Below are 12,562 nucleotides of genomic sequence, written 5' to 3' on the forward strand. Positions count from 1 at the left end.
CCTAAAGCTTTGTATTTTCTACCCATAGCTGACAAGATTAAATCTAAACTTTTTGCCTGGAAAACAACCCTCTATGGCTGGAAGGTTACAACTTATTAAATCTGTGGTGCATGGAATCATAATTCACTCTATTTCAGTATATTCCTGGCCTAGAACCTTTATTAAAGGATATTGAGAGATGGATACGGAATTTCCTTTGGAGTGATGATATATCTTAGAGAAAATTGGTCACGGTTGCCTGGCATAAAGTATGTTTACCCTTCTCTGAAGGCGGACTCGGGATCAGCTCCTTAACATCAATTAATGAAGCAGAAAATCTCAAACTTTGCTGGGAACTATTCAATTCAACTGAGGCTTTGGGCTATTCTTCTCAAAAATAGAGTTCTCAGAAATTACTCTCTCAACTTCCTATCATATCTTCTCTTCCCTGTGGAGTAGCATCAAGAGTGAATTTCAAGTTCTATCTAGTAATGTGTCTTGGCTTGTAGGGGATGGGGAAAATATCAACTTCTGGAAAGACCCCTGGTGTGGCACTCCTCTTTTTATCTCTTTGAATTTGCCTCAGAATACTTTGCATTCGCTATGTGAAAAGGTAAGTGATTTCATCTCAAACTTCTGGCGGAATGTTCCTTTTTCTGTGCAAGCTGCATATCCAAATATCAACCAAATTGTCAATCAAGTTACACTCCCTTCACCACACAGAGAAGACAGGTTGGTTTGGAATCTGTCTAACTCAGGTGATCTTACTTTCAAGGATGAATTCCTGCACAAGTCACCTCATGGTCAAGCATCTCATTGGGCCAATACAATATGGAGTGTTGATATTCCACCTTCAAAATCTCTTATTGTTTGGAGACTGATGCATGGTAAGCTTCCAACTGATGAAAATTTAATGACAAGAGTTTGCAGCATTCTCTCTATCTGTAATAACTGTCTCATTCATTCGGAATCTTCCTTCCACTTATTTTTTGAATGCCTCTTTGCTCTTAAGTTTGCTCTTAATGACAAGAGGTTGCAGCAGAACACTGTTCAATTCACATCTATGGAGGATATTTGGCTTCTCTGTGATGGCTGGAGTCACCAATGCAAGGTTGTTATCACTGCTTGCCTTGTAAAAAATTTCTCAGCAATTTCGTACAGAAGAAATCAGGCTAGATTTAACAATAAAATATTTCACTGGAAATCTTTAGTTAACAACATCATTTCTAATGAAGAGGAGTGTTGGAGAATCCATGTGATTTATTTCCTTTTTAATTATTTCTAGGTGCTTTAGTTGTTTGCAGCTGTTTATTGTCATTTCCTTTTTTCATTATTTCTCCTTGATTCAAGGAAGAGAGTTAATTGTATCCTCTCTATTTAAATCATCCTTTGACTGTGGAATAATGTATCGCATTCACAAATATAATGAACAAACTCATATAAATTATAATGCTTGCCAACAAGGATTCCACAATGATAAGAAAATTTCACTATGTCTTTAAAGAATCATTTGATGTGCCACTATAATGTTTTATTTTAGCAGCAAGAACAAATAGAAACAAAGGTATAGGTTGTCCTCTAACTTGGTAGCTTAATGGACATTTGATGTGTTGGAGCACGTCTTCGAATCCGCAATTCCCCGCTTATCCACAACGAAAGTGTGTGATTCTCACTACTTAAAGCGAAGTGGTTTGAAACTTATTCGGCAGACAACTCTTTGGTCGATTTGGAAGGCTAGGAACGACAGATGCTTCAACAACACTACTGGGGCAGCTACCGAGACTGTGGACGGGATCGTTGATAAAATTAAAGTGCTCTCATGGAGGTGGTTTCTAGGGAGACATGAAAATACTCCATGTATGTTTTAGGAGTGGTCGTGGGACCCGATTGGCTGCTTGGAGAGGTATCGGATCTGCTGGGAATTATCATGTGCAGGCACGATTTTTCTTTCGTAGAGTCTGTCATTTTCTGGTTTTAAGTCTATTGTGGTTATTTGTAAATTTCATTTTTGTCAAGTATTCAATATGCTTTTAGATAGTGTTGGTAGTATAAATTCTGTGGAGGCATAAGGCTATGTTGATATAAATTTTACAAACTTATTTACTGTCTAGCAAAGGAAATGGTATGGAAAGTACACATGTTGCTACTGTCACCGGATAAATATGCTCTTATGACTCAATTTGATGGGGCACTTTGTTATGCAACATTTACTAAGGCATTATGGTATCTAATCTAAGAACTGATGTTATGTTTGGATTTTCAGCTTGCTGGTAGTATATATATCTTATGCTTCTTGGTGGTGCCTTAATAAATTTTGACTTGTTCAAATCTGAATAAAGCCTCAAATGCATATGAATTAATCAGCTCACATCAGACACCAAAAACATGAATTTATAAAATCCATTTAAAGTAAAATGCTTGATCAGGAAATAAAACAAAAAAAAAGAAAAGTCAAAGATGTTACCACATTATTAACCACAAACAATAACGTCGAATTAAAAATCCAAAAGAAGAACATAGTATTGCTTAAAAAAATAAACCGAAGCATGTTCACTATCTTGAAGAAACTTATCAATGTACCAACACTATATGAGTACATTTCTCCTTCCTTCTACTTTAGGGGATGAGATAAAATGGATGGTTAACTCGTTTTGGTGGGGGACAGATAGAGGAACAGTTTGCGGAAATCTATGGATGAATTGGAATCGCTTGACCATGAGAAAGGAATTTGGAGGTATAGGCTTTCTTCATCTTTATCGGTTTAATTTGGCTAAGCTAGGGAAAGAAGGTCGGAGACTACTCACTAACCAAGATACTATAGCTTCAAGAATTTTCAAAGCTAGATATTTTAGACGTTGTGATTTTTTGGGGGCTAGCTTGGATCATAACCCAAGTTACGATTGCCGTAGTATTTACACTTCACAGGTAGGTAGTAGTCAATTTTAGTTTGAGATGGTGAGTTGGGAATGGTCAAAAAATAAATGTATGGAGGGACCCTTGGCTTGGATCAATGGACATCCCCTATGTGAGCAGCCCCATGGTAAACGTGATGGGAAATATGAGGGTTTGTGACATAGTGGAACACAAATCAAATCAATGGAACATGGATTTGCGCTATCAATTCTGCAGCAACACGATGTTGAGCTGATTTGCAAGATGTGGAGGCTTATAATCATTCAAAGTGATCAACTAGTTTGGAACTTCACTCGCAAGTCGCAGTGGTATGTATTCGGTAAAATCTGCCTATTTTTATATCATGGAGAAACCATTGAAAACGGTCTTCGCAAAATTCAGGGAAGTTAGATGAATATTTAGAAGATGAAGGTCCCACATAAGCTATGAAGATTTTCATTTGGAGAATTTTTAGGGCATATTTACCAACGCGACAAAGTTTGGTGACTAAAGGGGTACAATGTCCTGGTAGTTCCTCTCTTTGTCACCATAGTTTTGAGAATTAACGGCACACCTATTAGTGGGTGTAACAAAGCTGTCCAGATTTGGGAGAATGCAGAGTGATGGGATTTGATCAAAGGATATGTTGAAGTGGCATAAGGATGCACTGAACTCATTCGGAATTTTGATCAAATCCCATCATCTATCATATTCCAATTGCTGGAAATTTCGGATATGCATCAAAAGAGTGATTTTGTTACAATGCTGTGTTTGTGGAAAAGACGGAACAAGAAAATCTGGGAGGATGCAGAGCGGGAACTTTCTGTCAGACTGGCACAGGATTTCCTGCATAATTGGCAGCAGGTCCGCCACCCTACATCAGATGCTCGCAACATATCGAATCAGAAAGCAGTGTGCAAATGGTGCAAGCCAAACGCATGAGAACTGAAATGCAACATGGATTCTATGATGTTTCCGGAACAGAATCGATTTGGAATCAGTATATGCATTTGCAACGACCGTGGTGAATTTGTTACTGCTAAGACAGCAGTGTTTCTTGGTGTTCCATCAGTTCAAGAGGCGGAAGTGTGCGAGCTGGGTTTTGACAAGGTGTCAATTGAACTAGATGGTAGACTGGTGGTTGACGTCGTCCTGTCTAAGTCCAATCACCAGACTGAATTTGGTTGTATTTTTAAAATCAAAGTCAATTCTTTCTTAGTCGGTATCCGAACTTGGGTGTAAGTTGTATTCGGAAACAGGCTAACTTTGTCGCTCATAACCTTGTACAGGCATCACAGGCTCACAGCTTTATGCATTACGCTAGTCCCTATAATTTTTTTATTCTATTCCACCATGTATTACAAATCTTATATTGAATGAGATGAGTTAGTTCTGTGACTGTAAAGAAAAAAAGTTTGCGTTCTGATCTTAATATAAACTACATATTGTACCAAAGGAGAAGGAAGGGAAGGAAAAGCTGAAAAGCTGTAATCAATTTCCCTTACCTTTTCAGTATTAGGTTAAAACACCTAATTAGTTTTTCAATTCCAGATTCAAAAATTGGCAGAAAAGAATTTGAATATTTCTATTTGGATTTTTATAATGTACGTAATGTTCAATTGTAAAGTACTTCATTTGCAAAGGACAAAGTAATTCAATGGGTATATGGTATATGATGCAGGTGATATTGTAGTGAATGGTTGTATCAAGTAGCAACTAACAAGTGACTTGTATGAACCTCTACGTAATGCAATTTTCAAAGAAGAAAAATATATAATACTTCAATCAAAGGCAAGTTAAAAACAAGAGAAAAAATGCATTTTGAACACATAAAAGTGCAGGAGACTGTATCAAGAGTGGGAAAAAGCAACTATGTATGTCCACTACAGTTGCAACTGCAAGGCAACAACGGCCTGCTGCAGCAATGCAGATAGTTAACGGAGAACGGCACTCTAACGTTCCAGCACTAACGCTAGAGAATTCGCGTCCAAAAAAACCCACAATACTGGCACCAAGGTGGGCATGCTTGCAAAATCTATTTGAAATAAAATGCATAATCGGGAAATAAAACACAACGAAAAGTATAGGTTAAATACTACAAACTAGGAGGAGTTTCCCACTGACTTGTATAATGGGGCTAAAAAACCATATAAATAATTTTATCAGAGATTTGAAATTACTTTCTGAATTCAATTAGTATCATGTGAACAATCTCAAAATGAATACTTTATTATATCCACAAACCATAGAATTGTTGATGAAAAGTTTGTTAAAAGGTGTTAACACAAACTATAAGCCACAAACAGTAACAATGAATTAAAAATTCCAAAGAACCACCAAAGTAATAAGGTGCTACAGAGAATAAAAAACCACTTCAGTATTGATACCTAAAAATAAACCAAAACATGTTCACTATCCAAAAGAAACTTATCAAAGTATGAACACCGTGAGAATGACCATTGAACAAAAAACAATCATGAAAGTCCAAGAATATTGTGTACTGACTATCTAGCATTCAAACTAATTCTACTAATTCCACTTTTTCTGCCTTTCCATGCTTCCATTACACATGCCTTCTAACCAGCCAGACTTCTCATAAGGTGAACCTGCAAAATAAGATAAGTTCAAACTTAGAAACTTTAGAAAATATAATATCATCAAGGTTTTAGTTTTTAATTTGCAATTTGTAGGAATTGAGTTCTAAATTTCAACACAATGAACATTTAGCACAGATAATTATTAGGAGAGATGCAAAATCCATTACAATGTCCAAGAAAGACTTTCATTACATGGAGCACATATTGAAATATAAATTAGGAATTTAGGATGTTAAGAGATATAGAAAACAGAAACAAGATAGACACATGAATGAAACAGTTATATCCCAACACAGAAACTATTATTACTTCTCTAACAAAAGCATAAGAAATACTTGCAAAGAGGTAAAATATTACAAAACTGTGAAGGCAGGCAGAGCCTTAAAGAAAGCGGGAAATTCAAACACTAATTCAAGCACAACAAACCCACCAAAACATGTTTCACTATCCAAAAGAAAATTATCGAAGTACAGACACTGAGAATGACAACCAAAGATGAAAGTAGAAGAATAACGGGTACTAACTATCTGACATTCAAACTAATTCTGCTAATTCAACTTTTTTTACCTTGCTTGGCTTCCACTACTTGTGCCTTCTAACCAGCCAGTCTTGTCATAAGCTGATGATGACCTGCAAAATAAGATATATTCGAACTTAGAAACTAGAAAATATAATATCATCAAGATTTTGGTTTTTAATTTGCAATTTGTAGGAATTGAATTCTAAATTTCAACACAATGAACATTTAGCACAAGTAATTATCAGGAGGGATGCAAATTCCATTACAATTTGCAAGAAAGACCTGCTAAAAAGAGAAAAAGGAAAGTGCCAAAACAACACTCCATTACACTACAGAAACACCATCCATCCTTCCCCTTCCCCAATACCCCTTAGCCGAAGCACAACCAAAATAGAGAGGAAAATACACTCATGTTGCATACACGACAGAGAGCTGAGTCTAACACCACCAAATCACACAGCAGAAACTAGGAAGCGACACCACACTTCTAAAGCCCGGAAGAAAAAAAAAAGACACGTCACGTGATAAAGTAAAGCCAACCACCAAGGACCTCAACAACCGAGATATAACAACCAGCAGAACTCAATACAGATTAGCCCTGCTTCTACTCCAAAATTTAGAAGATTATCTAACCAAACATCCAAAAGGATCCCAGGACGATTCATTGAAAGGACAAGGCAAGGATAACAAGCCACCCTCCCTATGTACAATCGCCAAGACAGAACACTTTGACTCTATCAACTACCTCAGCCGCGTTCTCAACGTTATTAATAAATAGGTGCTCGGTCTAGACTTCCAAATCGACCAAAGCATTGTGTGCCAAATTAGCTTCAGCCCCTTTCTAGTGTTCTTACATTAACCAAACCCAACAAAGGTAGCAAAGAAAGCGAAAAAGTTCAGAGGTAAAAAAAAAATTGCAGCCCAACCATCTCCCGACCATAGACCAAATTTCTTAAGCTCACTAGTATTAATGTACTTATTTTTAACAGTTAAATATTGATAGAATACAAATCCAAGCACATACCCGGATATGAAACAAAATGGTACAAATCCACCAATGATCTAGCAATGTGAAAAATTAAACCAAAATTAAACAAAAACCGAAAAACAAGAACTAAGCATCAGCCCTCTACACACACGCAACCAAATCAGCAGCCAAGAAAAGCTAAAAATCCTCACCAGAAGGCAAAAAACATAACAGGAAGCTTAAAAAACGCAGCAACAGCCCTCGATAGCAGACGAAAACCAGAAACCGCATACAAAATCCACAATTTAATCAAGAAAATGTTACAATCAGAAGGACAGCAGACATAAACACCTCTCAACAAACACCATCAACAGCCTAATCCGCACTAGTAGTTTTAAACTAAATTTGCATATGTTAATTATTTAATATAATTAGGTCATGAAACCTGCAACATATAAGCCACCATCAGTGCAGGCTAAATCATATTCATTCATCATCATCATTATCATGAATAAGGAACAATATTCAAAGTAAACTCATATAATGCTTGCTAACAAGAATACCAACAAAAAAAAAAAGGCATAAATATAGATTCTACCTTGTATATTTCTCCCGAATAATGGTGGGAGAAAATATATCAAACTCAAGAGACAATAGTTTCGACTTGGCTTTAAAAGTTAGAGCAGGTTTCACATCCGACATAATCTCCTCGATAGTATCCTGGACTTTCCTCATCTCCTTCTCGAATACACCTTTAATCATCTCAGAGTTTTGGAGATACTCTGCAAAAGCTTGATCAGATATATTCTCTTCAGAACAATACAATTGTACCTTCCTTACTTGCAAATCCCCAAGAAGCTGTTCTCTTTCCTCCCTTATCGATTCAAGACGCTCATTGAAAATTTCCTTCAGTTGTTTCTGCGTCTCTTCAAGTTCTCTAACATATGTTTCATTCTCACGTACCAAAGATTCCAGTTTATGCAACCACACTGCTCCAACAAAATAACCTTTGAGTTCTTGAATCAAGAACGAAAAGATTTCAACATGCTTTTCCACCATATCAAGAGGAGTATGTTGGCTTAGTTTCTCAAGCATTTGGTCAAGATATCCAAATGCTAAGAATTGAGGAGTTTTGTCAAAATATTTTGACACGATATCACCTTGAATTCTTAGACGTCGATCATCATAGTCAACGCAGATAAACTTGGCAATAGTTTCAATCTGGTCTGGAGTGAAGGGATGGTCAAATTCATCGGTTATGGTTTCGAGTTCGTTGAAGATGTTCTGCTTGGCTTCATCGTTGCTACTAGTAGTAGCCATTGAAATGGAGGCGCGGGCGCAGAGAGAGAGAGAGAGAGAGAGAGACGGTTAGGGTTAGGGTTAGGTCGGTGAAAACTAAAAGCACGTAAGTTGCAATTTATATTAGCAATGATAAATTGCTGAGTAGGGAATCGTTGTTATTTGATCAGATTGCAAGCTACTGCCATTTTCAGTATACACTTGATACTATAAACATTTTATTATATGAAACCATGGTATATATATTACCAGAACAGAATCATTATTATTTATTGTAAAATGAAAAAGGTAGAGAATCATTTTTTTTTTCTAAAAAAGTGTCAAACACACAATCATGTATTGCGTTGTATAAAGTATGAAATGATGACACGTAAGATGAAATGCAACTAGTTTCAACCAAAAATACATTATGCGATTGGGAAACAGTTTTGTGCATAAACCATAGCAAGTGTAATAGGATCGGTTCAATATTTTCTCATACTAGTAAAAATGACACTTTTTTTTCAAAGATAATATAGTAAATGAGACTTAAAATTGTACCCAAAAAAAATGATACTTAAAATAAGTTTTAAAATTGGGGTAATAATCATTTTGATTGTATAATGAGTTGACACAATGTATTGAAATTTCGAAATAATTCTTAAATGTGCATTATGTTAGTCAAAACGGTTCCTTTAAGAGAGAGGGTTAGTGTATGTTTTCAATGTAGTATATAATATAGATTGAAGAAAAAATATAAAATAAATAGGGGTATGTTAGTAAAGAATTAATTAATGTACTGTGAAATATCAAAGGGTTCTTATAAAAAAAAAGACAAAAATTTTTTTTAAAAAGGTCCTATAATTAGGGACGGGTAATATAAATTATAAAAGCAACTTGTAGCATATACCACAAAATTTCAACATTAATTTATCATTTGCTATAACAATAGTTTGTACAAACTTATACATAAGTGCTTATCATAATAAAGGCTTATGCTATAAACTGTAAATAAGTTGTTGTTTATCCAAACATGTCCATTATTTTTATGCTGCGATGATGACAAAGGCTTAACGCACAAATTAAATAGTGCTGGAAGTCTTCCCATCAACCCCAAGTTGTCTCAAATTAACCATCGAAAATTTGACTTGACCATATACCTGAGTTGAAATATGTATGAACCAACGTCAGTATAATTTTTATGTAATCGGTGTTTGTCTATTGCACGCAAACAAATGTTTTAAATAACCAATTAAATCCATCATAAAAAAATGTTCACAAGTCTTTTTTTGAGGAAGTGCTATAAAGTCTTTTGATATTCAATATATTTTGCAGTACTTATATAACCAACTAACAATTTCTTTTTGCTTTTTTTTTTTTTTAAATTGTCGGTTTATGAAATATATAATTGAATTTGAGTTTTCATGAAAAAACTTGAAGGGCTGCTTGGGAATTTCACATGAATTTTTTGTGAGGGTATGGAGACTAGGGTGGGTGGGCGTTTGTGGTGATTTTCCGGTTGAGCGTAGGAATACCATCGATGGTGTGAGAAAGAAGAAAAAGGCTCTTTTCACAACATATATATGTGGTCGCATATGGAAGAGAATTTAGAGTTGGCCTGTGAAGAATTTGTCAATAGGGTAGAGAGCAGTGACGGAGCCACGTACAGCTGAGAGGATGCAGCTGCATCCCCTGAAATTGTGAATATGATTATGAATCCCCTCATATTTGAGATCTGCACCACCTGACTCAAAGATAAAACCATAAAGGACCAAACGATGCAGTAACATATTTTGACTTTGTTTATTATTAATTAATTAGTTAACGGCAAATGTTATATACATATTACTTTCTAGTAATTCATTCATTAGTTACCCTTCTAAAAGAAAAGTGTAATTCATAACTTTTTTCTTAGAGTAATCTTTGATTACTTGTCAAAAAATCTTTGTTTTCTCTTCATTTATATTTTATTCAATCTCTTCTTTTTTTTTTTCCTTTTGTTTTGATAAAGTTTTTTCTTTTCTTTTTATATATTACTCTTCTAAACTTTTAACGGTAAATATTAAAATTGACAAGTCAGTATGTGTTGATTCAATCGATAAAAAATTTATTCATACAACATAATTGTGTAGGTTCAACTCTCTTTATCGATTATATTTGTAAAATTTTATCCAAATGAATTTTGTCCAACTAAATTGGTGATACTTGATCATAAAAAACAAAAGCGATCTTTTAAAAAATTGGTCGAAACTAAAAGTCATACTCCCTTTTGTCCTGTATTAGATGACATGTTTGAACTTCTGCACTATTGACCTTACATACTTTGATCATTTTAATATACAAAGATAAATAATATCATATAAGTTGTTGTTGTATTCGTCTAGATGAATATTTTCAAAATCTAAAATTTTCATAATTTTATTAATAGATAATTTAAGATATTAAAGATAAAAAATATGCATTGATATAATTTTTTCAATATACAATTTGAGTCTGCTATATTTTCTTTCTTTTACAATCGTTACAATATAATTTTCAATAGATGATTTTTATGATTATTTCAATTGATAATTAAAGTTCAAAAGTTTGAACCCGCTGATTCGGGGTCCTGGCAACGCCACTGGAGAGGATTGACCTACTAAGACCATTGACCTGAATGAGTATATATATGTTCTAACAGATTAATTCTCGAATGTAGCACTAAACCAGCAAGGTTTTGATTTTTAATAACAGTTTGAAGGAATCGAATTCTTTTTTTTTTAAAAGGCAAAATGGTATATAACTAGAAAAAGTAGGAATCAAAATTCAAAATTTTAACACTCGTAATATTAAGCATCACCAAAATTCAAAACAATTATGTAAGATTTAGTCACAACCACATTAGCACCGGCTAAAATTGGCACCATCAAAACCAATAAAATGACAGCAAGCATCAGCAGAGTACACTAAAGCTTTGTTTGGGAGTTTAGAGGGGAGGGGAGGAGGGAAAGACTTTGGAAAAAAGAAAGTAGTAAGTAGAATAAATAAAAGAGTCTTTTTTTTTTTTGGTGGTGGCTGGAATTTTGTTAGCGCAACACTTAATGCTTGTTACACAAGCAACAGAAGCAGTTTCTACTTCTAGGGTTTATGTGAATTTCTGATTTGTGAATTAGAGAGAATTGAGAGAAGAGAGAAGTTATGATGAAATTGTTATTGATGCTTATGAAAATATACAAAGGAGGTAGCTTATATACAATGTCTAGCCAAGTTGCTTGAAGCACAAGCAATGTAACAAACTCTAGATTTTATTTGCTAACCTCTAACAATATTGTAACAAACTTCATAACAAACTAAAATAAAGTGCGATTAATCACTGATTGTGATTATCACTAAACTAAACTTGAATTAAAACAAACTAACATCCTCCCTTAATTCAAGTTTCTACTTCCTTCATTCCAATCAAGCTTTTGAGCTTGATGAACCTGTCAACCTTCAATGCCTTAGTGAATATGTCTGCAAGTTGTAGCTCAGTAGAGCAATGAACAATCTACAGAGCTCCCTTGTTCACTTGGTCCCTCATAAAATGGAACTTAGCTTTTATATGCTTGCTTCTCCCATGCAGAACTGAATTTCTTGCTAAGCTTATAGCAGATTTGTTGTCTATGAACAATTATATAGGTCTGCTAACCTCTATCTCCATCTCCTTGAGTATATTTTCAAGCCATATTGCCTGACATGTTGCCATACACCCTGTAATATACTCAAATTCACAGGTTAACAATGCCACAACTGGTTGCTTCTTAGCACACCATGAAATTGGAGCATTCATAAATTTGAATAGGTACCATGAAGTGCTCTTTCTATCTTGTTTGTCTCCACACCAATCAGCATTATAATATGCTATCAACTCAATATAATTTTCATTTAAGCACTTAGAAATAAAATGCCATACTGCAGTGTTCCTTTGATGTATCTCATCACTCTTTTGACTGCTAGCAGGTGAGATACTCTTGGTTCACTCATGAATCTACTGATTATGCTAACTGCATATGCAATAGCAGGTCGACTATTGCATAAATACCTCGGTGAACCAACTATTTGCTTGAACAATGTAGGATTCACAGGTTCTTCATCTTCATTCATCATCAGTTTTACATTTGTCTCGGATAGTGATGATGATGGATTGCAGTTCATCATATTGAACATCTTCAATATGTCAGATGTATACTCCATTTGGTGCATCACCAATCCCTCTGCAACTTCAGTAAATTTCATGCCTAGAAAGTATGTCAATTTTCCTAAATCTTCACTTCCTTTCTTCACATATACACACCATACTCAGATTTGCAT

General features: G+C 34.8%; 1 protein-coding gene across 1 annotated transcript; it reads right to left on the bottom strand.

Moving 5' to 3' along the window:
• Window positions 1-5,075: 5,075 nt before the first annotated feature.
• Window positions 5,076-8,482, bottom strand: LOC25484984 (uncharacterized). Its single transcript, XM_013614082.3, has 3 exons — window positions 7,554-8,482; window positions 6,036-6,098; window positions 5,076-5,477 (listed from the first exon to the last, which is right to left on the bottom strand). Exons 1-3 carry the CDS (start codon window positions 8,273-8,275, stop codon window positions 5,465-5,467), a joined length of 798 nt encoding a protein of 265 aa, XP_013469536.2. The 5' UTR covers window positions 8,276-8,482; the 3' UTR covers window positions 5,076-5,464.
• Between the last annotated feature and the right edge of the window lie 4,080 nt (window positions 8,483-12,562).

The sequence above is a fragment of the Medicago truncatula genome, chromosome 1 (genome assembly GCF_003473485.1).
Source record: "Medicago truncatula cultivar Jemalong A17 chromosome 1, MtrunA17r5.0-ANR, whole genome shotgun sequence".
Lineage (NCBI taxonomy): Eukaryota > Viridiplantae > Streptophyta > Magnoliopsida > Fabales > Fabaceae > Medicago > Medicago truncatula.